The following is a 26,671-nucleotide window of genomic DNA, read 5'->3' as shown; positions in this document are numbered from 1 at the left end:
AAGGAAGGAGATTCTGACACCTGCTACAACACAGATGAACCCTGAGGACATCACATTGAGTGAAACAGGCCAGTCACAAAAAGACAAATACCACATGAGTTGACTTAGATGAGGTGCCTAAAGTGGTCAAGTTCTTAGAGACAGGAAGTAGGATGGTGGGCGCCAGGGGAGGGAGAAAATAGAGAGGTGCTGTCTCAGGGGTAGCCAGTTTCCATTTTGTAGAATGAAACAGTTCTGGAGATTGATTGCACAACAATGTGAATACCATCAATGCTACTAAACTGTATCCTTAAAAATGATGAAGATGATAAATTTTAGGTTATGTGTGTTTTATCACAATTCATCTGATTTTTAAAAAGAGCTTTCCCAAAGGTTTGAAAGATGCCAAGCACTCAGAAAAATGGGAAAGGGACAGGAATGGGGGAATTTCAAAATAGGAAATTAAAGAGTCAAAACACTTATGCAAAATGTCCAAGCTCATCAGTAACCAAGGAAATGCAAAATGAAAGCACAGTTATCATTTCTGTCCACTAAATGGGTAAGCAAAAGAAAAACAGATGAAGCCCTAAGAGCTCCAGGTGGTGGGACTGGGCGGATATGCAGTCCCAGGCCCAGCCTGACATTGGGGCGGTGATGGGGGCTGATACTAACAGTGAGTTCCAGAAACCAGCTGCATGCTCACCCAGCAATCCCCTACCCAGCCAGCCCACACCACTCACCCTTCAGTTCATCAGCAACAAAGAAAGCAGCAAGGCAGTCTTCCAGTGTGACGACTGGCCCCCAAAACCAGCTGGGGGTACAGGATACCAAAAACCTAGGGAGACAGAAAGCGGGTGGCAGGGTACTGCCAGGGTCTGGGCAAGACAAAGACTTGGCCCCTTTGGGCCCAGAGAGGCATCTCAGCCAGGTGGGTGGAATGGGCAGAGGTCTGGAGCCAAACACCTGGGCCCACCAGCCAGCAGCCCAGTGTCCTTGGGAGAGTGACATCACCTTTCCCTGAGCCTCATCTTCACATCTGTGAAGTGGCTCTGGTCACACCGGCCCATCCTCTAGGCCGATGGGACTCCCCTGGCCATCTGCAGGCCTCGTGGCATACAGTGGGGGCTCCGGAAAGCTGCCCACCGCTCTTCCTGCTGGGCTAGGCCTGCTCTCCAGTTGCTCATCCTTTCTAGCTGCCGCCTGGTGACTCCCCTGACATTCCCTCCCTTCAGATAAGGCCCACCCAATCCAGGCCATCCCAGTGTGGCTGAGGAAGCTCCCGCCCCACTCAACCAACATCTGCACATCGTGTCTCCAACAGGCAGGAAGGCAGGCCTACCTCCGGATATATTCCATGATGAAGGCGAGCCAGCCCTGGGCGGCGTAGCTGTCCCCACAGGCACCCGGCTTGGCCGGCACATTCTGGTAGATGGCCGAGTGGAGCCTAGCCAAGTCCTCCTTGCCAGGAATGGGCAGCGACAGGTCCTGGAATGTCTCCACCGTGGTGGACACCTGTGAGGTTAAAGGTCAGTCTGGGTTTCCACCTTCCAGGGTGCCGCCCTGCCCTTACCAAGCAGAGTCTGCAGCCCGAAGCCCAGCCACCAGATGGCAGGTAGAGGACAGAGCGTTGGCTCCCCAGCCCCTGGACATGGGAGCCAGGCCATCAGGGCCCTCCCCATCCAGAAAGGCAGGGGCCCCCTGGTGAAGAACCCATTCCCCTACCCCAACCTGAGGGAGGGCCACCAGGGCCACTGAAGGCTAGCCTGGGCCTCTCTACTCCCAGGGCTCACCCGGTCACAGGTGAGACACTGCACGAGGCTGAGGATGGAGCCGTCGAAGATGTCAGAGATGACGCTACGGTAGCGCTGCTCCTTCCGCCTGCGGCTGCCTGCACTCAACACCTGGGCTGGGGGCACAGCACAGGACTAGGCCCAACCCCACCAGCCAGTCTGGGGCAAGGAGTGGCACTGGGGTTTGCTTGGCGGGGACTTGGGGTCATGTCTGTGTCACATGGTGGGGTATGCAGCTCTCTCCCAGAGCCTGGAACACTGTCAGTTAAGATGGGGAGCCCCCACTCGCACCCCTGTGGATGCCCTGCTGACCCGCCCTCCCTGCCCCACCCTGCAAACCTTTCTTGAGCACGTACGATGGCCCCATCCTCACAGGGCTTGCCCGAGGAGGGCTGCTGGCCAGCTTGGTGTGGCCCTCGTGGTGATGTACGGGGCTGCAGGGACGGGAGGTGCTCCACATGTGGGCCTCGTTGTCTGGCTCTACGGGCAGACAGGAGACCATTGCTGGGCCTGGGGAGCCACTCCAGCTCCGTGGCCTGATCAGGAAGGGGACCTGCCAGCATCTACTGTGGCCCGAGGCCAGAGCCCACCAGGTGTCCTCTGCCTTTTGACCCCCACCGCCCTGGTGCCCACCAAACCTGCAGGACACATGTCCTCCAGTGTTCAGTGGGGGCCACAGGGCAGGCTGAGCCACACCCCAGTTCTGAGTGAGTCTGCACACTACGTGGTCCTCACCCCAGAGGGGCTCTGATGGGGGGCCCTACAGGGAGGGACAGGCCAGCGGGCCAGCACAAGTCGGTGCCTGGCACGTGGGACGTGCTGGACAAAGCGGGTGGGGATCCCCAAGCAGCTGTCTGGCACCTGGGGTCCGGGAGGGGCTGGGGGACTGCAGCGATGGTGGCTGGGCCTCCGATGGCTGGTCGTCAAGGGCAGCCATGGCCGTGTCCACATCAGCGTCCTCGTCCACTTGCTCCGAGCTGGTGCGCTGCTGGCCCCAGGAGAACTTGCGGTCTTTCATGCGCTCCTTCTCAGAGATGGCGCGGCCCGCCTCATCGGGGATCAGAAGCTCCGCCTCAGCCTGCGAGCCGCCCCCGCCACGGCCCTGCCCGTCACCCTCGCCCCGGTCGCTGCTCGAGTCACAGGACAGGAACTCATCCTCTGATGGGCTCCGGTCGCCCTCCCGCTTCTCGTCTGTGTCACTCGAGTCTGAGTCCCGTGTCTCTACCAGCGCCGTGGCAGCCGCCACCACTGGCTCCTTGAGCTCCTCATGTAGCTGGTCCATCAGGCAGCACAGGAACTCCTGGGTGTCCTGGAAGCAGGGGTTGCGTCACCAGGGCTCCCCCGGTGCAGAGGAACCTGCCGCAAGCATCCCGCTGCTTCCCGGCCAAGGTCACCAGTGTGCAGATCCTGCATGTGCAGATGCACTGGGTGGCCCTGACAGTGGCCTCCATGGCAGCTCTGTCCCAACCCCTGCTCTACTGAGGATGCTGCAGCCTCGAGAGGGTAAGTGACCCCTCCCCAGTCATGCAGCTGTGAAGTGGCAGGTCCAAGATCCCCACTGGGTCCGTGTGACTCCCCAGCTCATGCTAAGCACTTATAACCCTGTTTCCACTCAGTGTGAAAGAGTGGAGGGGTTTGCATTCGGCCTCGGAGTCACCTTGCTGCCTACAGGAGGGGACCCTGGGAAGGATGAAGGTGACAGACCCATGTGTATGTGACAGCTCAGGTGACTTTTGCAGGGGTGATGCCAGGCAGCAGGCCAGGGGCCTGCACCCTCCACCCCACCCTTCTTCTGGTCCTCCCTGCTCTCCCCACACTTCTGCCAGTCCCTGGGCCCACTCCTTCCCTCACCATTGTGGCTTGTGTGGTATGGGGACAGGCTCTGGAGGCAGGATGTCACCCTTCCAGAGACATGAGCATGACCTATTGAAGCTGACCCTTCAGGCTGATTGGGCCTCGAATCACAGCAGTGGCACTTTTATTATGACCTTTGACTAAATCTCCACACAGAGCAGAAAGCCTGGGTGGCAAGGCTTCCCACACCTGTTCACGGAGCCCAGCCAAGAGGTGCACACACACAGGTGCTTCAGAAGGCCAGGAGCCAGTGGCAGCGGCTGGTCTCCAATGGCTGGGGTAACTGGTGCCATGCTGGGCCACTGGATTCGAGGCCCTGCCCCTCACGGTGCCCGGCATCAGCAGCAGTACCCCCTGCCCAACACCTGATCAACATCATGTTGGATCACGGAGTAGCTGCACCCAGCCAAGCCTCCCCAGCCTTCCATCAGGGGTATAAAGAGAAGGGCCTCGTTCTCTCAGTTTGGGACAGGGAAAGGAGGGCTCTAGATGATTTTCCTCAGGCAAAATGTCCAACTCGAAGATCAGAAAAATTAATCACTAGCTTATCCTACACTGGGGAGTTGGGGGGAGGGATTCATGGGTCCTGTGTCAGAGGCCCTGGAAGGTTTAAGAAATGGGCCATCGAGGGCAGCCCAGGTGGCTCAGCGGTTTAGCACCGCCTTCAGCCCAGGGCCTGATCCTAGGGATCTGGGATCAAGTCCCACATCAGGCTCCCTGCATGGAGCCTGCTTCTCCCTCTGCCTGTTTCTCTGCCTCTCTCTGTGTGTGTGTGTGTGTGTCTCATGAATAAATAAAATCTTAAAAAAAAAAAGAAAGAAAAAGAAATGGGCCATCGAAATGCCATCTACTTTTCTTTCTGGTTCTTCCTTTTGATAATGGTACTGTGTTTGTTGCTAAAATCTCAAGCCCTGGGGAAACGTGACAGCATGCTCTGGTCATTAACAGAGGTCCACAGCTGCATCTACGTTTCAGACTCAGAAATATGTTCCCTGTGTTACATCTAAGAACCAGAGACAGGGATGCTTCTGGAGCCCGGTGAGTGTCAGGCAGCAGCCCTGCTCCATGGTGTCCTCATAGAGAGCTTGGGGAATGGCTCAGCTCAGCCTGTGTCCCACCCTGCTGCTCTGTGCTGTGTAACCCGAGCAAGCTGGAGAACCTCTCTGAGCTTCAGATCCTTACCTATAACATGGGGGTGATGACAGGGCCCCCTTCAGGAAAGCTCTGTAAGGATAAACAGGGCTGTCCCTGTGTGGCAGGTAGTGACAACCTAATAAATGGGAGATGGTGAACTGTGATCATGGAGGACACGGTCACTTTCTAAAAAGGGTGGTGTTCGGGTAGTGCTAGCTTCTCAGTCAGGAGCCTGGTGTTCATCCAACTGAGGGTGTAGGGAGAGGAATGCCCAGCAACCCTCATCCTGGGAAGGGACGGCAGGCAGGGTGGTGGGGGCCAAGGGAGAGGACGGAAGGCATCCCTTGTCTAACCGCTGCGCTCTTCCTGGCCCCCACCTTCGGCTGCAGGGACAGCCACCCAGACAGACCCAGCTCCACCCGCAAGCCTGGCAATGAAGCCCTAGGCCGTGTGGCATCTGACCCGGGGACCAGACCATGTGAACTATCAGCTCAGCCTGGGACCAGGGTAAACATGTGGCTGCATTCTGCTTCGTCTTGGTCCTGAGTTTATGCAATAGAAAATATCAGTGATTTCCAAAGGGTCCCCTAGATTTATAAAAACTTGTAATCAAACATCTTCCTTTAATAAAAGTGAAAGTCTGCCTGTGATTGGGGAATGAGAAAGCATGTGCCATTTTGCACGCAGTCAGACTCTGCAGCCAGCCTGCTGGGGGTCCAATCTCCCCTCCGCCATGTACCAGGCACGTGGCCAGGGCAAGTGACTCAGCCTCCATACCGTCAAGTAGAGAGAACACCCAGAGGCTACCGTGTCCTCACACACACGAATGGCTCAGGCAGTGTGAGGAGACCTGCCCTGTAATGCCGAGCTGCCCTGCTGTCTTCCATGCTGGTCTGGGCTTCAGAGCTGGCCCTGGTAATGGCCCTGGGTGTTCCCTGCACAGCTCGGATGGCCTACCTGCTGAGCATAGCCTCGGAACATCGGGTTGACCAACTTGATCCCGTGAGACAGGCTGGTGGGAACCACATAGCTTGGGCTGTAGAAAGACCAGACCTGTTAGCACAGGTGGCCCACTTGGAGCCACATGATCCCATGAGGGTTGGTAAGCAGATGGACCAGGGTGGCTGCATCAGACTCAGTGAAGTGTCTCCTGAAACTCTGGGACATCCTAACTCAGCCAGAAGTCCCTGCCAGCTCCCATATCCCCACAGTCAACAAGGAAAATGTCAAGTCACCGCTCAACCAGGCAAAGAACTCTTGACTGGCTCAGCATCATTTCCCCTTAGTCTAGGACAAGCCTACTTTAAAACTGGTTTCTTTCTGAAATACTTATGGTGTTTTTTTCTAATTTCAAAAGTAATACATGTTCATTATTGTAAAATCTAAAATTTCAGAAAAGCCCAATAAGGAAACATCACCACGAATAGTACCACCCAGAGATAAATATCATTCAGATTTCCAGATTTTGGGGCACCTGGGTGGCTCAGTCGGCTGAGCATCTGCCTTCGGCTCAGGTCACAATCCCAGAGTACTGGGATCAAGCCCCAAGCTGGGGTTCCTGCTCAGGGGGGAGTCTGATTCTCCCTCTCCCTCTGCCCCTCCCTCTCTCTCTTGTTCTGCTCTCTTTCTCCAATAAATAAATAAAATCTTAAAAAATAAAAAAGATTTCCAGATTTTTCCATATAAACAGACACAGGTAGAAAACAAACTTGGGGGGATCCCTGGGTGGCTCAGCGGTTTGACCCCTGCCTTTGGCCCAGGGTGTGATCTTGGAGACCCGGGATCGAGTCCCACATCGGGTTCCCTGCATGGAGCCTGCTTCTCCCTCTGCCTGTGTCTCTGCCTCTCTCTCTCTCTCTGTGTGTGTCTTTCATGAATGAATGAATGAATAAATAAAATCTTAAAAAAAAAAAAGAAAGAAAACAAACTTGGCTTCTAACAGAACTGGAATTATATTCCATCGCACTGTTTTATCATCTGCTTTTACACATGGCATATTTATTTCTATGCTCTCATTTTAAGCTACTCCCAATTTTCCTGGAGAAACAGGTTTATTCCAAACTTCTAGTCTTTAAATTCAATTCATACTGAACTAAGCCCCTGCCCCATCAGCACCAGCCACCACTTGTGCGAGTCTCTCCCACATGCATGGTGGTGGCTGGGACTTGGGAGGAGTCACGCGCATGTCTCTGGGCCTTGGTACCCATATCTGGGAGTGGCCGCAGGCTCCAGGAAATGTCACATTCAAATTCTAGCTCCATCTTTCACATGCTGGATGACATTGAGCCAGACACATAAATCTCTCTGCACCTCAGTTCCCCCAATTTGTAAAGCAAGGTTGCCATGAAAATCACACAGGTGAAGTGTGGCCAAGTACACAGCGAGGGGCCAAGAGAAAAATCCCCAGCCCCACGTACCCGCCCAAGGTCAGGGGCTCAGTCACTCACCGTCTCCTGTGCCAGACCTCAGAGACCAGCTTCTGGTAACTTTTGCACAGGGCTGGCTTCTTGTCTGTGCGCACCAAGCCTCCACACTCCAAGAAGAACTGGGTCAGCGGAGGGCTAAGGGCAAGGGAAAGAGCTGGCTCAGAAAAGGAGGGGCATGTGGCATTGGTGAGAAAGAACTGGGTAGAGAACCAAAAGCCTCTGGGGGGGAGGGGGATACTGCTGCCTCTGAGCAAGAAATGTCTGCAGATGACCTGTCATGGGGTGAAATGTGCCTCCCCAAATTCACATGTTGGAGACTTCAGAAGGTGACTGTATTTCGAGACAGGTCATTAGGTTCAAATGAGGTCCTCAGGGTGGGCCCCAGTATGATATGACTGGTGTCCTTACATGAGGAGGAGATGGGACACAAACATGCCCAGAGAGAAGATGGCATGAAGACACAAAGAGAAGGTCACCATCTAGAAGAAGAGAGGCCACCCCAAGACACTAAACAGCCCCCTTCCCTCTCTCAGGGCTGCCGAGTTGCCCACTTCAGGGGCTGTGGGGTCAGGGGATGGACGGCTACTGCCCAGCCGTGACAGGATCCAGTACCTGCTCCTCCCACCAGCCCACTCGGTGGAAAACTTCCCCTACCTGAAGATGGGCAAACAGTAAGGGAGTTTAATCCTACCATGTGAAGACAGCTACTCTGAAGATTTTAGGCTCATAGCCTTCCAGACTTTCCTAGGCACACATCCTCTCCCTCCTACACATATGCAGGTACTGAATCCTTACCAGGTGAGACGTCTGTGTACCAGGCATAGGAAATGCCCTGGCCTCACGGAGCTAGCAGCCTATCCTAGAGAGAAACTAGGCATTTCTCCCCCAAATGGGACTGTACCACACAAAGCTTCATGACCTCCTTCCTCCCCTCGCCATATTCTGACCCCCTCCCATTCAGTAAATACTGTCCTGCACTCACTGTAAAGCTGGCCTTTAAATGTGGACCATTGAGGGCAGCCGGGTGGCTCAGCGGTTTAGTGCCGCCTTCAGCCCAGGGCGTGATCCTGGAGACCCGGGATCGAGTCCCACATCGGGCTCCCTGCATGGAGCCTGCTTCTCCCTCTGCCTGTGTCTCTGCCTCTCTCTCTCTGTGACTCTCATGAATAAATAAAATCTTAAAAAAAAAAAAAAAATGTGGACCATTGGGGCACCTGGGTGGCTCAGTCAGTTGAGCAGCCAACTCTTGATTTAGGTTCAGGTCATGATCTCAGGGTCCTGGGATCAAGCCCCACATCGAGCTCCCTGCTCAGCAGGGAATCTGCTTCTCCCTCTGCCTCTGCCCCTCCTCCTGCTTATGCTCTCTCTTTCTCTCAAATAAATAAATAAAATCTTAAAAAAAACTAAATGTAGACCATTAAATGGTTCCCCATAAACAAGAAGATAAGAACATCCCCCCAGGGCGTGCTCCACTTCTCAGATGACCTTCCCAGGATTAATTCTGACAGGAGGGAATGCTGGGTCAAAGGGCATGTGTGTTCTAAGGGTTCTGACGTGCATCCGTATACATGCATCTGTGGGTAACACACACAGCACAGCCTGGGGGCTGCTGCTACTTCCAGGGCGCCGGGCGGCAGCTCCTGGCCTCCAGCTCCCAGACGATGTAACAACCTACCAGTTGGACAGGGCCTGCAAGGCAGCATTCATGTAGCAGGAGTTTCCGAGGTTCTTCATCCCCGTGAGGCCTGGGAACCAAGGCACATGGAGGACAGAAGGTGAGGGTCCTGCCCCTCCTACATGAGCTGTGGCTCCTGAGCCACCAGGCCCCAACCAGGGGAGGACATGGGAGGCTGGTGTTCCACCCCCAACATCTGCCAAGTGAGTTAATGTGCTTCCTGCTCACAACAGCTGCGGGTGCTTGAGTGTTTCAAATAGGCAGACTCCTTTGCCCTCCACCCAGCCCGGCCCACCATCCACACTGCACAGGTGAGGAGGCCCAGAGCAGAGGGGCCAGCCTGCCCAGGAGGCACACAGCTGAGATGGAGGATGAGGATGGCAGGCTGCTAGGACTCAGCTGGACGGCCAGCACTCCAAGGGAAGCCACCTCGCTCTACAGGATATCGATCAAGCCACGTTTCCCTGCCCATGCGGCGCAAGGCGCACCCACAGCTGAGGCCCCCCATCCGGCCCAACAACACCCCCTTGTTCTGGGGTCAGCTACCTCGAGGCTTCAGGTCATCATCCTCTGACTCAGACTCTCCTTCGTCGGCCACAGCAATAGGGACAGCTTTCAGAGGGTGGGAGGGCAGTGGAGAGTCCTGTGTGAAAGATGTGGAGTGAGGAACACTCCTTAACACAGGTAAGGGGGTAAGGAGGGAGGGGTGGGGGTCAGAGCCCCATGCACTGTCCGGGGGCCCCCCCTCCCCAACCACCCGCAGGGGAAAAGGAAGCCCAGCCCCTAGCTACGAGCCCGCACTGAGTCAGCCCATCTGAGCAGAGGACACCCCAGAAAGAGATGGCACCGATGGCCTTACCTGGGAACGTGTATTTTATTTACAAGAATTAAAAAAATAATCTTATTTGTAATAGATTTGGCAAAAAATAGAAAACAATAGCAAAAGACAACGCAACTTTCCTGAGACAATCACTCTACGTCATATGCATAGACAATCATATACACGGCTATGCAGATTTTTAACTGTTAGCACACATAGGCCCCCAAATAAAATACTGTACACATACTGTCTTATAGTCTTTTCTGTAAAAAATCATAAACATCTACCATATTTGCAAACATATTCCATAAACACTCATGGAGTGCCTAGTAGGTGACAGTGGCCATGTAAATGTTGAGTCATGGTGCACACACACACACACACACACACACAGGCCTCCCTGAGCTCCCACTCCAGCTGGCCAATCTGACAGCCAGCATACTGACCCTAGTCCGAGGCTGGCCTCCAGGCGTGGGCTTGCTGGGCCCACCACCTACAAGTGCTGCACAGGGTCTGGCTTGGAGCATCGTTAGGAGGGTTTCCAGACATTTCCCACATAGAAACATGCCGTGGTGACCACTGGGGGTTCCCGTGGGATATATCTTAGAGCTGGGGTTGCGGGGGCTCTCCACAGGCCCCAGGCCAGGGCTCCCACAAGCCCTGTACTTGCCCACAGCCTCCCCATGGCCTATGAACTCCCAAAGGGAGGCCCTTCCCAAGAGGACCTTTGTGTCCTCAACCCCCAACGTGAGCCTTAGCCCAAAGTCAGGGCTCAGTAAGCATTTCCTGGCACCCGAGAACACTGCCCAGGAACAGATGCCATCTGGGACCCACCAATCCCTGCTCTACCAACACCTGGGTCACAAGGCCCTGCCCTCGACATGTGTCATCACCACCTGCACTGACCCCACTGCACCCCCTTTACCTGCTCCGAGAACCTGGGTGAGGGGCCTGCTGGGTGGGCTGCCAGCCTCTGCTCCAGGAACACCTCCTTCTCACAGGCGTAACACCACACCCGGAATGTGGTCAGGTTCACAGTCAGGTTATGCTTTTTTGCCTAGAGGGCAAGATCCAAAATGAGGTTGAAGACACACTGGCCTAGTAGCAGGTGCCCTGAGGCTGCAGTGCCCTGAGGTCCTGCTGCAGCCTCAGTAAAAGGCCCTGCTGGGACAGACACCTGGAAGCTTAGAATCTGCTCATCCTCCAGCCAGGAATGCCAAGGGCCACCCCTGATCAAACACATGCATATGCTATAAGCTTGCACCTGCATATCAGCACTTGCTCCTTTATAGGAACCCGGTTATGCTTATTCCTATTTTACAGACATAGCCATTGAGGCCCAGAGGGGGCAGATGGAGCTCAGAGGCTGCTGGAGCCAGGGCCTGAATTCGGGGCCAGCTACCTGCAGGGCCCACGCTCCTGGCCACAGCACTCACCTGAGCATGAATGGTGCTGTGGTCAGCGAAGGATTCTCCACAGCCAACATAGGGGCAGGCGACCTGCAGAGAGGGAAGGGGAGAGGCTTGGGGCTGGCCCATCTCTGCCATCAGGACCCACAAGTGACTGAGGCCCTGCCACTCCACGGGACAACAGGTTTACACACCTGCAGTTCCAGCTGGACAGGATGGCTACCATAAAAGCTGCCCCTGACCTCTGAGTGAGGTGGGCAGGGTGCCCTGGGCTATTGACCTCCTGCAAAGACCCCAGGTGGGGTCACAGCTAGATGTGGGCCAAGCTGAGGCTTGGCTATGTGGCACCCAGCACTCTCCCACACTTCCTTTCGGGGCAGTAATTAGGACCCACAAACTGGGCCACAATTGTGGCCCACAGAGGGGCCTGTATATTCCTGATGACCTCGCCTTTGGCCTTGTGCTCCCTTGTGCCAAACTGCAGGCATCCAGCCCAGTGATCAGCCTGCTTCTCCACAGATCAGCACTATACAGGCTTGTAGGACCTCTGGTCACAAAGGATGTGTCATTTTCTCCTAGGGGAGGGGGATTCCAGAAGGCAGGACTATGTCTCATATTTCTTGCTGTCCCCCGAGGGCCCAGGCTGTATCCTGTGATCTACTTTATAACGGAGTGATAGATCCTAGAGGATGAAACCAGAGTGCCCTGGTGGCTGGCCCCTGTGTCTTCTGCAAAGACAGACTTGATCTGTGATGTCCTTACCTGCTCAGGTCAGGGTTTTTTGGGTTTTTCTGTATTTGTTTTTAAAACGTTTTTTTTTTTTTTAAGATTTTATTTATTTATTTATTTATTCATGATAGACACAGAGAGAGAGAGAGGCAGAGACACAGGCAGAGGGAGAAGCAGGCCCCATGTAGGGAACCTGACGTGGGACTCGATCCCAGGATTCCAGGATCATGCCCTGGGATGAAGGCAGGCGCTTAAACCGCTGAGCCACCCAGGCTGCCCTTGTATTTGTTTTTATTTATTTTTATTTATTTTTTTTATTTATGATAGTCACACGGAGAGAGAGAGAGAGGCAGAGATACAGGCAGAGGGAGAAGCAGGCTCCATGCACCAGGAGCCCGACGTGGGATTCGATCCCGGGTCTCCAGGATCGCGCCCTGGGCCAAAGGCAGGCGCTAAACCGCTGCGCCACCCAGGGATCCCTGTTTTTTGTTTTGTTTTGTTTTGTTTTTTAAGTTTTTATTTATTTATTTATGATAGTCAGAGAGAGAGAGAGAGGCAGAGACACAGGCAGAGAGAGAAGCAGGCTCCATGCACCGGGAGCCCGATGTGGGATTCGATCCCGGGTCTCCAGGATCGCGCCCTGGGCCAAAGGCAGGCGCCAAACTGCGCCACCCAGGGATCCCCGGGATCCCTGTTTTTAAAGAAATTTTAAGTGGCAGTCATTTTTGGCATGATTATAAAATACAATAAATACATACTTATAGAAAATTTGGAAAATACTACAGAATTACAGAAACAAAATGGAAACTAGCCCAAATTCCACCCCTACTACCCCCGACAGAAAACTGCCATGCTTTGATATCTGTTACTCTTTTTAATAAGCAATAACAATGAGACGTGACCAGATTTACTGGGCATGGTCTACGGGCCATGCACCCCGCTGAACCCAAGTTGCCCAGCATGTGGCCCCTCCTTTACAGGCTGGGAGACAGGACCCAGGCTGGCCCAGGGACAGGCTGCTACTAAGGAGAGCCAGGGCTCAGAGCCAAGCCGAGATGCCTACAGCAAGTCTCACATAGATGTGCGAGTATAGATGTTGCCTTTCGCGCAGATGGGATCATTTACACCAGGGTCTTCCACAACCTCCTGTTTTCTCTTGTCATTTGTAGTGGCTGCCAGGTGGCCAGCTGGGGGATGTGTGGTCTCTGGCGCCCTCTTGGTTTGGGCCATGCACCTGAGACATCCAGGCCCCATGCCTGAGGTTTCCAGGAATACCCACCAGAGACAGACGCTCCCAGCCCAGAGTCTAGACCAAGCTCCACACTCCCAAAGGCGAAAAGGATGCCTTACCTGGAGACAGGCCCACAGGTTTGGTCCGGTAACACCACACGACTGACAGGCTCCCTGTGTGAGAGGAAGGGCCAAGAGTGAGCAGCCTGAAGGAGCCACTCCAGCCGGAGGTGCCACACACCCCCACCATTGCCAACGGTGTACCCCAAAGCTCTCCACTTAAAGGCTTATTTTTTGCCTCGAAAAGGCTTTCACCCACCTGTCAATCTAAATGTCCTTCCTCACAGGGCACTTTATACTTTACTGTTTGAATTTTATTTCATCATGTGCTGCAAAAACATTTTCCATAAAATCATCTGAAACTTAAAGAGACCTGTTAATATGCTCTTTTATCGCACCCTCCACTCTTCCTTTGATGACCGTGTAAGCCTTTCTCCCCATCTAGACTCTGGGCTCCATGAAAGAGGGATGGTCTTTGTCTACCCTCGTGACTTCACAGAGCCTGGTACAAACTGGGAGATCACTATGTTTGCTGACCACAGAAAACACCGAGTGCTCTGGTCTTCTGGGTGGCAGAGCCTGCTTCTTGTCTACCAGTGTCTCCTCTTCTGGCTTTAGTAACAGAATGCATGGCTCTGGGCTGAGCACACAGCCAGCCAGCCGCAGACTATTTCTCGACCTTCACTGTGGTTACCAGACTTAGTTCTGGACACAGTGACAATGGAAGTGATATGTGCCACTTCTAGGCTGTGCATGCACACACACACACACACACACACTCACACACACGTGCGCCCCCCCACCCCCAATGCCTTCTCCTTCCATTGGCTGGAAGGCAAATGCAAAGGCAGGAGCAGAGGCAAGGACTCTGCACTCAGAGATGAAAGCCATGTGTTAAGAATGGCAGCGCCCCCCGCCTGCCATCCCACCTAGCTCTGGACTGTTCCAGGAGAGAAAAGGAAACGTCTACCTCATTAAAGATACTGTATCTCAGGGTCTCGTTACAACTTAAAATGTGCCCTAAATAATCTTGTCTGCACATGTGTTCAAACAGCAATTCCCAGGTAAGCCTCCACAGTGCCCAAGGGGCCTCCATCAGTGGAGGTGGGTTCTAAGTGCCAGCTCTGACAGCAGTTACATACAGCATGGGGCTCAGTCAGAGCAAGAGGGACACCTGCTGAGGATGACCATGGCCAAGTCCTTCACACATTGCTCACATTATTCCCGCCACTCTATGCTGCACTCCTTTTGGACAGATGAGGAACTGAGGCTCTGAGGTCCTGCTGGGCTACAGAGCAGGCTTGGGAAAGGGAAGCTGGGGAGGCTGAGTCATCGAGCCCCCACCAGCAAAGCAGACCTCCTCCTCCCATGCTTCCAAGGGGAACTTCTCATTCTCATGAAGCACAGTTTATGGCTCTGACGGGCTGAGGTGAAGAAAGTTGGAACAGAGGTTTGCAGCCTGACAGGGTCTCCTGCTGAGGTTGCCATGGGCAGCAGGAGACCCATTTACTTCATGCCCTCGAAGCAGTAGCCCCTACCTTCCTGAATTTGTTATCTCTTGTGATTTTCTGATTTCAACAATTCACTTCCATCTTCCAGGGCGTCCTTTTTGCTTCAGTCATTTGAATGGCAACAGTATCAAGCACTTCTCTTTTTTTAAGTAGGCTCTGAGTCTCTGTGGGGCTCGAGCTCAAGACCACGAGATCCATAATCACGTGCTCTACTGACTGAGCCAGCCAGGCACTGAGTATGCTTGTTCTAACAGTCCAGATGACACGTACACACGATACACAATTTGAAGTAGAGAATATAAATGCAGGGGGATCCGTGGGTGGCTCAGCGGTTTATCGCCTGCCTTTGGCTCAGGGCGCAGTCCTGGAGTCCCGGGATCGAGTCCCGCTCGGGCTCCCTGCATGGAGCCTGCTTCTCCTTCTGCCTGTGTCTCTGCCTCTCTCTGTATCTCTCATGAATAAATAAAATATTTTTTAAAAAAGAGAGAATATAAATGCAGAAAGCATCTATGTGCTGGAATAATGTAAACCATGTCCCTTCATACTTTCTTCTGATACAGATGTATATGCACATATATTTAGGGCAAGGGGTGTGATTTGTAGGAAAAATAAGATCATACTATACGTATTCCTCTGACTCATGCTTCTGCCACCTTTTTGTGGTCATCTTTCCAAGTCTGTACACAGACACCACACCTCGTCCTTTGCAATGACCACAAGGTGCTCCACCCTGTAGGCACAGCACAATTGACCCCCTCCCTTCTTGATGAATATTCAGACTGCTGCCAGTTTTCTCTTACAAATGATGCTTGATAAAGACTGCTGCATTTGTATCTTTATAACTGGTGCTTATGTCTCTGCTGGATAAACTCCCACAAGTGGAATAGCATCTCCGAATGAACAGGAATGCCTACCTAGCCCAGCATGTGTGTGGTCTCCTTTCCTCCATCACTGTCAGCGCTGATCGCATCAGCCTGTGGTTCACCCGGCAGATGAAAAAGCCATCATCTTGCTATCACCAGCAATACCCCTGGCCACTGGTGAAGTCAAGCATCTTCTTTTAGAAGTTTCTTGGCCTTTTGTATCTCCTCCACTGTGACCTGTTCCTATCCATACCTCTTCCGGTATTTTAAAAACAACCATGGTTTCATTTTGTAGATTCCTGGATGCTCAGAGAAGGGTGGAAGACACGCTCCCCGAAATACAGGCCTGAGACATCTCCAGATGTTCTCAGTCTTCCAGCTCCAGAAGCACTAACACTTCCAAAAGGCTGTATGACCCAGTCCAGATCTTCCCTCCTTGCTCCCCTCTTTGCCCTCACGTCCCCCTATTCCTGTCTCTTCTGGAGGAAAATCCCCTTGGCTTGTCTCATTTATTCCTTTGTGCAGACTCAGAGAGAACCCAGCGTTAGTGCAATACACCACAGCCTCACTCCACCCCTCCTCCAGACCACAGAGAAGCGAGAAACTACTTCAAAAGAAGCCACAGGTACTTTGAAGACCTGATCCTGCCTGCAGGCTCAGATGAAGCCAGCTCAGGCCAAACCCAGGACCTGTGCCCAGAAAGAAGAGCTGGCAATTTGTCTAGGAATCTGACCCTGGACCCCATTCCCAGGGAGTGTGTCCTCCACATGTTCTACCCTCTGATCTGCCCTCCCCACCCCCTACACACAATGGCATTTCCAGGAGACCCTTCATCACAGCATCATATCCCCCACATGCGAAGAAGAGCCAGGGTGCCCACCCATGGAGGCTCAGTTACAGGGCTCATACAATGAGATACCATGCAATTCCAGGGCAAAGAATGAGAAAACTGTCTATGTACACAGGGTTGGAAGAGCTCCAGGATACACTGTCCTGTGAATAAAGCAAGTTACAAAAGTATCTGCAGTATGCTACCTTTTATGTAATGAAGGGGGAAATGAAAAAATCAGCATATTTGCATTTAAAAAGTCTGAAAAGGAACAAAAGAAACTAAGTGGCTCCCTAAAGGTGGGACAGGGAGAGTGAGCACAGAGGGTGGGAGGGGGATTTCTCGACATTGATATTTTCATATTGTTTGATTTTGAACCACAGGAAACCCCAGTCAGAGAGAAAGGCCCTGCGCTTTGGGCCTCCCAGGGCCCTCCTCAGGTCACAGGTGTCAAAATGCCCATGGACTTTCAAAACATGATCCATTCTTTGCCTTGGAAAGGCTCCATGCTCCCACTCTGGCAGCTAATGCACTGAGCATTGGTGGCTTCCAAATGGAGTGGGCTAAGTGATAATTAACGGCTATTAAGACACAGCCCCCGGAAGGCCTCCCAAACAGACGCCAGCCCTTCCATTTACACAAAAGGCTAAGCAGAGACTGTCGGGAAGCCAGATCTTCCATAAACCTTTGGAAACACCTCTACCTCAGGACCGCAGTGCCCCAGGTGTGGGCCCCAGCTCTGTAAAGCCTGACCCTTTACCTTAGATTTGAACAGCAAGTCTTCCTTGGTTACCTCCCCTATAGAGTCAAGGTGAGGACAAAAGTCCCTGGAGTCCCCCATTCTGGCTGGTCTCACCTACAAGAAAACACAGGGAGCCTGGGTTAATGGCAGCCACTGCTGGAGGGAGGCAGGGGCTACTGGTTCACCACATGACTTCGGTCTTGAATCCTGGCTCTGCCACATATCAGCTGGTGACTCGAGGAAGCTACCTAACTTCTCTGAGCCTCAGTGTCCTTCTCTGGGAATTGGGCCTGACAGTGACATTGATCCCAACGGGTTGCTCAAGGACATGTGAAACTGATGAAATGTGAATAAACCCTGTGGGTTGTACCAATGTCAACTTTACTGGATGGAATGCTGTACTATAGACATATCAAAGATATGGTACCACTGGGGGAAACCGAGTGAAAGGTATTTAGGACCTCCCAGCACATTTATGGCAACGCCCTGAGAGTTACTACTATTTCAAAAGAAAATGTATAAAAATGGATTTGCTTTAGCCACTCAAAACTTCAGCAGAAATCACACCCCCACCTGACTGCTGATTCTAGCTCCAAACCATTGTCACAAAAGGTCCAAACCAACCAAGGACTGAGTGGCATCAAGGTGGTTTAATCAAAGCCAAAGGGTGTGTGTCCACCACAGGAGGTTGACCCCTACCTCTCCTGGAAGGCCCCTCCCCATCAGAAATGGTCAGCCAGGGGGCAACTAGCCCAGGCTCTCAGCCAGAACAGGTGCCACGGGTGCCATCAGGTTCCAGGTAGCACATTGAGTGGTTTCCATGCATTATTTCATTACAAACCTCCCCAGCCATCTTCGAGGCAGCTGTGGTTCACCCCATTTTACAGATTAGGAAACGGGGCGTCCTTCTTAGCTCATGTCTCACAGGAAGGAGTGCTACAGCCAAGGCCCTGCCCATGTTCGCTCTCTTTTTAACTTGGGAAAATGTAAACACGCAGAAGCAGACAAAACTGCACCCGTTACCTGGCTTCAACCATGAGCCATTCATGGCCAACCCTGCTTCAGCCCAACCCCCCACTTCCTCTTTTTTTTGGCAGGAGATTCCCAGATACGACACCATTTCATCTGTGCACGTTCTTCTAAAAGATAAGGGTTTGAAAGAAGGAAAAAAGATATAACCACAGTTCCGTTATTTCACCCAAAAGAATTTCTTCCTCAGTCCGTGTTTAAGGGCTACCCTGGAGACAGGAAGGTTGTGGGCCTACCTCTGTGTAAAGTGACACCCCCAGGGAGCAGCCGACATCTGCATCCTCCGTGGACAGTGGAGAGCCAACAGTGGTGGCCGCGTCAGCAGGAGTGAGTGGAGGCCGTGTCAGCAGGGGTGAGTGGAGGCCTCGGGCAGGACACCTGGGGAGACAAACCAGCTATACTTCATGCAGCTCTATTATTTTAAAATCCCTCTTTGCATGGACCAGAGGCTGAAAATTGGCCCAAATTCCTACGGGGCGGGGGGGGAGGCAGGTGAATTTTTGGATATTTGGGCAACCTATAAGCTGGACAATAAAAACACACCACTACCTGGATAGCGAAAGAAGGCTTGTATAGAGCTGGCAAATAGAGCCAGCCCCACCTTGAGGGTGTGCAACCCTTCAGTAGCCACTGCTGGGCATTACTTTTGTGATCCCTGAGAGCAATGACCTTCAAGGGTCTATAAGAGAGGCCAAGGGCCTCTCCAGCTACTGCTCCCTCTGGCAGCCACAGCACATTAACCCTCCAGACAGAAGGCTCAGCCCCTCTCACGCATGCCACTGGGACCCTCAGATCATTCTTTGTGCCTCTTCCAAGGATCCTGTGCTGCTCAGAATCCCCAACCTTCAAGTCTTAAGCAACCCCAGGTTAGAGGCACAACGGAGCCCATCCACATGTCACCACTGCCCCCCACCCCACTTCCCTGCTGGGACACAGTCTCCCAGATGTGGCCAGTTCAAAAAGGGAGAGGCAGTTAGAAGCTAACACTTAAAATAGTCACATGACAACGATGGGTTCAAGGTTCTAAATTCCAAGCTTCCTCACTTGAAGCCAGATTTTTAGGGTTTTGGGTTTTTGCTTTTTTTTTTTCTTCCCATTTCCACTGAGGTTAAGTGCACAGGGTTGGCAAGCTGCAGTACATGTGGGGGATGGGCAGAGTGGGGAGGGAGGGTCTTTGGTGTGTGCCCCATCTCTCCAACTAGATCACAGAGCCAGCTTATGAGCTTGATGCCCAGAGCTACAAACAATGCTTAGGACAAGGATGATGGTGACAGGCCCATCTTGATTCATATGTGCAATCAGACTACTTAAGTTCCTCCAAATCCAGATTGGGGGGAAGAGCCCTGTGGCCAACAACCCTCCAAATACCCTCATTGCCCCTGTCTTACAGAAGAAACAAAACTAGAGCTTAGTTAACTATAGGACTTGGCCACAGTCAATCCTTAGCTAGTAAGTCATGGGTGGGTATTTGATCAGATTATCTGGTACAGAGCCATGCTCTGAATCAGGGCTTGGCAAATCTTGTCTAGGACCTACCAGGCAGTAAATAATTTAGGCTTTGTGGGCCATGTTAATCTTTATCACACATTCTTTGTATTTTTTTAATAATGTATTAAAAAACAAAACAAAACAAAACAAAATGTATTAAAACAATTTTTTAAAAAAATTCTTTGGCACCTGGGTAGCTCAGTGGTTGAGCACCTGCCTTTGGCTCAGGTCGTGATCCCTGGGTCCTGGGATCAAGTCCCGCATCAGGCTCCCCACCTGCTTCTCCCTCTGCCTCTCTGTCTCTGTGTCTCTCGTGAATAAATAAAATCTTAAAAAAAAATCTTAGCTTGAGAGCTCTGCAAAATAACCTGGGCTTGCTTCCATAGCTTACTGCCTCCTGTTCTAAATTACTGTGCTGTTGGGATCTCACCAAAACGAGCCTGGATCACGGACATTCCATGTTTCACGGCAAATCACCATTTTAAATAAGGTAAATAGCAAAGAAGAGTCCAGAGGTTTAACGTGGCTCCAGATTTTTTCCAAGTAAATACTCAGGGTGTGTGCAAAGACAGAATGATAAAAGATATGTGCTGTTTATAATGGGGGGAACTGGATTATAATCTAAGCTAATGACAACAGGTATCAGACAAATAATGACACACCCACACTCTGTTGTACTGTGCAGCCACTAAAAATGTAAATATTGAATCTTCCTATCCACAAAATTAAACTGGATCTAAGTATATAGAGAGATACACCATGTTTGTGGATTGGTGCACTCCATATTGAGATATCCATTCTGCCCAAATTGGTCTACAGATTCCATGCAATCTCGGTCAAAATTCCAGCAAGCTTTCTTGTAGAAATTGTCAAGCTAGTTCTAAAATGCATACAGAAAAAAGTCAAAACAATTTGGAAAAAGCACAAGGATGAAAGACTTAGACCATCTGACTGAGGACTTTCTATAAAGATTCAATCATCAAGTCAGTGTGGCATTAACTCAAACACAGACACACAGCTCAAGAGAGTAGAAGCGAGCGTCTGGAGTTAGACCTGCACATATGTGGTCAAATGATTTCAAAAGAGGTATTGATAGCAGTGCCTGGGTGGTTCAGTTAAGCATCTGCCTTCAGCTCAGGCTATGATCCTGGAGTCCTGGGTTCTAGCCCTTGCTTTGTGCTCCACATTCAGTGGGCAGTCTGCTTCTCCCTCTGTCACTGCCCCTCCCGTTGCTCATTCTCTCCCCTCTCCTCTCTCTTAAATAAATAAAATCTTTTCTTTTTAAAGGTACGGATATAATTCAACAGGCAAAAAAGACAGTCTTTTCAATAGAGGTTCTCTATATGGGAGACAAAATTACCTTTAACCCCTACCTCACATCATACACAAAGCTTATTTAGAAATAGAACACAGGGGATCCCTGGGTGGCGCAGCGGTTTGGCGCCTGCCTTTGGCCCAGGGCGCGATCCTGGAGACCCGGGATCGAATCCCACGTCGGGCTCCCGGTGTATGGAGCCTGCTTCTCCCTCCGCCTGTGTCTCTGCCTCTCTCTCTCCCTCTGTGACTATCATAAATAAAAAAAAAAAAAAAAAAAAGAAATAGAACACAGACTATGTAATTGGTGGCCAACAGAGGTTTTAAAAGATCTTCTCTTTCTTCTTATTCTTTTCCAAGGTTCTCAAATAGTCGGGCTATTCCAAAATACATCATTGAGATGCACAGCTCGCTTTCCCATTTTCAAATTGATGACATCTTCCCCTAATTCTTTTTCCTCTAGTTCTTCATTTGCTCATGGCACTGCCAGAGCTCAGCTCCAGAGTCCTTCAGTTTTTCCCCTTTTTCTCTGGCCTTCACATCAGTCATCTGCTGCATCTGCAGATCCTCCCCGAGCCACACACACCCTTCTTCCATTTGTGCCGGAGGGCTCTGGGCATGCTGCCTGGCTCCTCCATTACCAGACCCTGCTGCTATTTCCTGCTGCTGCCCTTCTCAGAACATACGTGATCAGTGACATCTTTCAAGGCTTATGCATGTGTTTTTATCAACATACTTCTTAGAATTGTAAAGCCCCAATGTTCACCATTCTCAACCCCGGCAGCACCCTGCCTTCCTCCGACTCTTCTGCCCCTCACTTCATTCACACGATTGCTACCTGCCATAACGAGGGCTAAACAGTCCTTTGTGTTTTTGTTTTTTTTCCAGTTCTTTGTATTTTTAACAAGCCTTCTCTCTTCCTCACCTTCTGTTTCCATAAACTCAGTATGTTTTCTTTTTCTTTTTTTAAGATTTTTATTAATTTATTTGAGAGAGAGAGCATAAGTGGGAGGTGGGGGAGGGCAGAGGGAGAGGGAGAAAGAGAAGCAAATGCTGCACTGAGCAGGGAACCTGACGTGGGGCTTCACCCCAGGGTCTCGGGATCATGACCTGAGTCAAAGGCAGATGCGTAACTGACTGAACCAACTGGGAGCCCCAATATATTTTATGTGCTTGTATTTCTTTATCTGTTTTTTTTTTTTTAAACCATTGGCAAGCCTCTGATGTGAGTGAGCATGTCTACTTTGGCAATAAGTGAGATGACCTTCATTTTCACATAAACTCAATGTCCAACGGTTTAAGCTTATGTCCTGAAGGAGCAATGAAGTAGAGCAACACCGCACCTTTATCAGGCTTCTGATATCTGTTCACCGGAAATTCTGCACTTAGTCTTCAAATTTACTAGCAATGTGGTCAAAAACAGGCTGCCAGCAATTACATTATGGGCTGTATCTCCAAATCCTGGGGTATCAGCTATTGTGAGCAGCAGTTGAACACCATCTCCTTAAAACAAAACAAAACAAAACAGATGTATTTATTTGAGAGAGAGAGCATGAGCAGTGAGTGTGTGTGTGAGCGGTCAGAGAGAGAAGGACAAGCCAACTCCCTGCTGAGCAGAGAGCCCGATATGGGGCTTAATCTCACGACCCTGAGATCATGACCTGAGCCAAAATCAGACACTTAATGACTGAGCCACCCAGGTGCCCCAACATCACCTCCTTTGATTAAAACTCCGGACTGTTCCACCTGTGCAGTCTTTTTTACCATGGGAAGTACCTGAATGCCCTGGAAACTACAAATCTGTGAAGAATAGGAGTTGATTAACATCCACGTTCCCAATCCAGATTAACCTATAGCCATAATGTGACAGGTAGCCCCTGTCCACCAATTTTCTGTATACTTGGTTTGGGAGCTTTGCAAACGCCACAGAGCCTTCGAGGTCCATCCATGGAGCTACCACGGTGCTGCTGCAGATGCACCTCCCTCAGTAGGGGTGGATCTGAGTGATCCCACATCCCTGACCACCCCATGACAAGCCCTGGCATAGTCCAGGCAGCCAGTTCTGGTCTCAGACTTCACAGCAGCAAATATTTAAACTCTAGAACTTCTAGAGGAAATCATAGGAGAGAACCTTTGCAAATCTGGAGTCCACAATGGTCTTAGGACACAAAAGGTCTTCATTATAAAAGGAAACATTGAAAAACTGAGCTTTTTCAAAATTAAACATTTTTCTTTTCAAAAGATGCCATTAAGGAAATGGAAAAGCAAACTACAGACTTGGAGAAAATGTTCGCATTACATGTATCTAACAAATATCCAAAAAATATATACAACCAAAGGAGGATAAAGTGTTCACTTCCTCTGTGGAAGGATAAACTGCCGATTTTGTGAAATGGGTGAAGGATTGTGCAAGTACTTCACCAGGTAAGAATGGCCAACAATCACATAAAGGCATGCTCAACATTGTTTTTGAGATAACATCTCACAACACCAAAAACATCTAAAACTAATAAAATCTATAATACCAGGTGTTGCTGAAGATGTGAAAGAATTTCATTAATAGGACTGTAAAACAATGTCAAAAGCTGGAAAATAGCTTGGCAGTTTCCTACAAAGTCAAGCATATACTTGTCACATGTCCCTGCAATTCCACTGTTAGATATTTGCACAGGAGAAATGAAAACATACCTCTACACAAAGACTTGTATGCAAACATTCATAGTAACTTTATATGTAACAGCTCAAAATTGCAAAGACCTCCCCGGGTCCAACAACAGGAGACTGAAGCCAACTAACAGTGTATTCATAGAATGACATACTACTCAGCATCAAAAAGAACCCAGGATAGGGGATCCCTGGGTGGCTCAGCCATCTGTCCGAAGGCAGGCACTTCAGCCCAGGGCATGATCCTGGAGTCCCTGGATTGAGCCCCACATCAGGCTCCCTGCATGAAGCCTGCTTCTCCCCCTGCCTGTGTCTGTGCTTCTCTCTCTCTGTGTCTCTCATGAATAAATAAATAAAATCTTAAGGAAAAAAAAAAAAAAAGAGCCCAGGATATACACAGCAACAGGGGCAATTCCTTTTTTTTTTTTTATTTTTTTTTTTATTTTTATTTTTTTTTTAACAGGGGCAATTCCAAGCACATTAAACTGAGTCAAAGAAGTCAGTTACAAAAGAGTACATAGTCTATGATTCTCTTTATATGAAATTTCAAAACAGATAAAAACTAATCTAAGGCATTAGAAACTGGGTCAGTGGTTGCCTGGGGCAGAGGGTGAGTCCATACTGTAAAGAGGCAAGGGAACTTCTGTGGTGTTGGAATGTTCTAGATCTTGACTGGGGTGGGATTTAGCCAGGTCTCTATACCTATGAAATCTCAGGAACTGCATCTTTAAAGTGCATGCATTTTGGTGCATGTAAATTATAGCTCAATAAAGTTGATCAAAAGTCCCTTTTTTTAAAAAAAAAAAGATTTTTCCTTTTCTTTATTTGTAAGTAGGCTCTGTGCCCAATGTGGAACTTGAACTCATGACCCTGAGATTAAGATCCACATGTTCTACTGACTGAGCCACCCAGGTGCCCCCCACTTCTTGGTATACACCCCAAAGTACTCAAAGCAGGGACTTGGATATTCATACACCATGTTAATAGCAGCATTAGTCACAAGAACCAAAGGAGGAAGCAATCCAAGGGTCCATCAAAAGACGAACAGATAAAAAAATGTGCTATATCCATACAACAGAATATTCTCTAGCTTTAAAAAGGTAGAAAATTCTGACTCACACTTCAACAAAGATGAACCTTGAGGACATTATGCTAGGTAAGATGAGCCAGACACAGAGATAAATACTATACAATTCCACTTCTAGGAACTACCTAAAAGAATGAAATCTATAGAGACAGAAAGTAGAATGGTGGTTGCCAGGGAGAGGGAGGGGTCATGCTTAATGGAGACGAAATTTCAGTCTGGGAAGAAGGGAAAGTTCTGGAGATGGATGGGGGTGATGGCTGCACAACAATGTGAATGTGATTTAATGTCAAGAGGCTGCACACTAAAGATGACCAAGATGCTACATTTTATATGTATTTTAATGATATTTCAAAAAATTTTTCAAAAATAAAAAAAAAATTCTGAGGTTGCATACACACACACACACACACACACACACACACACACACATTCCCCCCAAGGGCAGGGACTTGTTTTGTTCACTGCTACAGCCCAAATACCTAGAATGGCATCTAAAACAGTGACTTCTCAGTAAATACTTGTTGGGTGGATCAAAGGTATAAAAAGCCATAAGACACCACCACAGAAAAATTCCACTTTGATAAACTAATCTTGCTTTGTGCCTACGATGATGTTATCATCATTCCAGGGGGATGGAATCAAAGTGATTTTTGTCTCCTCCTCTTTTGCTTGTCTGCCTTTTAACAATGAATTGATGTTGCTTTTGTAATACACAATACACAACCTGATAGGTTACTTGTAAGTATCTTTAAAGTTTCCAAAATAAAAAGAAAGTCTGTCTGGCCTAGTTGGTAGGTAAGTTGTCCCTCCTGGGCCCTTGCTTTTCCCCAGATCCCTGAGAGAACACTGGGGGAGCTTGACCTCCATTCCCTGGGGGCTCTCCAGACCCTAAACAGGACACCTGAGGTCCCTTTTAGAGCGGGGCAGCACCCGAGTGGTCCCAAAATACCTGACAGAGGAAGTGCTTCAGCTGCTGAGTGGCTTCAAAGTCTAACCCTTCACCATGTGACTCATTCACTTGAAGATCCTCTCTTAATGCCTTTGTTTTTGTCTTATTAACTTCCATGTTGGATTATAATTTTTCATCTCCTCCCGCCTATCCTGAAAATAGAAAAAGGCTTTTTACGTGGCTTCAATAAAATTAATATACACCTCTGTAGAAGCTGGAGAACACTGACAAACATAAAATGGCATAAAAATCACCTGGGATCCTTAGGAATGTGGTGGTGGTGGTGGTTACTGTGTTAGTTACTCTTGTTCATGTGTATGAATGAAACTAGAATGTAACAGATACAGTTTGTATACAAGGTTTTTCTGTTTATATCATGTAGATTTTTCCTGTCACTAAACTTCTTTTCAACAATTTCATTTCTAATGGCTGAATAACATCTCACATACAATTTAAGCTATACCTGGGATGCTGGGGTGGCTCAGTGGTTGAGCTTCTCCCTTCGGCTCAGGGCATGATCCTGCGATGAGTTCTGCATCGGGCTCCCCGTGGTGAGCCAGCTTCTCCCTGTGCTTATGTCTCAGCCTCTTTTTTTGTTTCTCTCAAGAGTAAATAAATAAAATCTTTTAAAAAAGAAAACAATTTAATCTACCCCTTACCTGGCTGCTTTCCTACTCTTAGCCACTTAGGATATTTGTGTGTGTGTGTGTGTGTGTGTGTGTTACGATTATAAATAAGGCAGTGAGAAATATTTTGGGATATAAATCTTTGACTACATCTTTGACCCAGGAAAAATTACTGGGTCAAAATGTATGTTCTGAAGGCTCTGGATACATATTGACAAAATTCCTCCTAGATCCACTATCTAAATGTATCTGCCTACCAAGGAGCATGCCCAACATAGAAAAGTTTGAAGTTGGGATCCCCAGGTGGCTCAGTGGTTTAGCACCTGCCTTTGGCCCAGGGCGTGATCCTGGGGTCCTAGGATCAAGTCCCACATCAGGCTCCCTGCATAGAGCCTGCTTCTCCCTCTGTCTGTATCTCTGCCTCTCTCTCTCCCTCTCATGAATAAATAAATAAAATATTTTT

The 26,671-nt window shown here is 49.9% G+C and overlaps 1 protein-coding gene across 10 annotated transcripts in view; it reads right to left on the bottom strand.

Annotated features, from left to right (window-relative positions):
- USP20 (ubiquitin specific peptidase 20) overlaps positions 1 to 26,671 on the bottom strand; it is a 43,022-nt gene that overhangs the window by 11,892 nt on the left and 4,459 nt on the right. For 3 of the 10 annotated variants that reach the window (XM_041726404.1, XM_041726412.1, XM_041726403.1), the window contains exons 2-17: positions 25,583 to 25,734; positions 22,226 to 22,385; positions 18,317 to 18,458; positions 17,070 to 17,165; positions 13,167 to 13,220; positions 11,115 to 11,177; positions 10,604 to 10,735; positions 9,405 to 9,501; positions 8,859 to 8,928; positions 7,205 to 7,318; positions 5,715 to 5,793; positions 2,631 to 3,078; positions 2,109 to 2,249; positions 1,770 to 1,885; positions 1,319 to 1,491; positions 720 to 814 (exon numbers count right to left, since the gene is read on the bottom strand). In XM_041726404.1, the coding sequence (XP_041582338.1) occupies positions 720 to 814; positions 1,319 to 1,491; positions 1,770 to 1,885; positions 2,109 to 2,249; positions 2,631 to 3,078; positions 5,715 to 5,793; positions 7,205 to 7,318; positions 8,859 to 8,928; positions 9,405 to 9,501; positions 10,604 to 10,735; positions 11,115 to 11,177; positions 13,167 to 13,220; positions 17,070 to 17,150 (1,663 nt within the window). In that variant the 5' untranslated portion in view covers positions 17,151 to 17,165; positions 18,317 to 18,458; positions 22,226 to 22,385; positions 25,583 to 25,734. The remainder of the gene's footprint in view (positions 1 to 719; positions 815 to 1,318; positions 1,492 to 1,769; positions 1,886 to 2,108; positions 2,250 to 2,630; positions 3,079 to 5,714; positions 5,794 to 7,204; positions 7,319 to 8,858; positions 8,929 to 9,404; positions 9,502 to 10,603; positions 10,736 to 11,114; positions 11,178 to 13,166; positions 13,221 to 17,069; positions 17,166 to 18,316; positions 18,459 to 22,225; positions 22,386 to 25,582; positions 25,735 to 26,671) is intronic. The other 7 variants (XM_041726405.1, XM_041726406.1, XM_041726408.1 and 4 more) reach the window with 4 other exon arrangements.

The sequence above is a fragment of the Vulpes lagopus genome, chromosome 12 (assembly GCF_018345385.1).
Source record: "Vulpes lagopus strain Blue_001 chromosome 12, ASM1834538v1, whole genome shotgun sequence".
Classification (NCBI taxonomy): Eukaryota; Metazoa; Chordata; class Mammalia; order Carnivora; family Canidae; genus Vulpes; species Vulpes lagopus.
The sequence above is the reverse complement of the archived record's forward strand: the minus strand, read 5'-3'. Positions and strand labels throughout refer to the sequence as shown.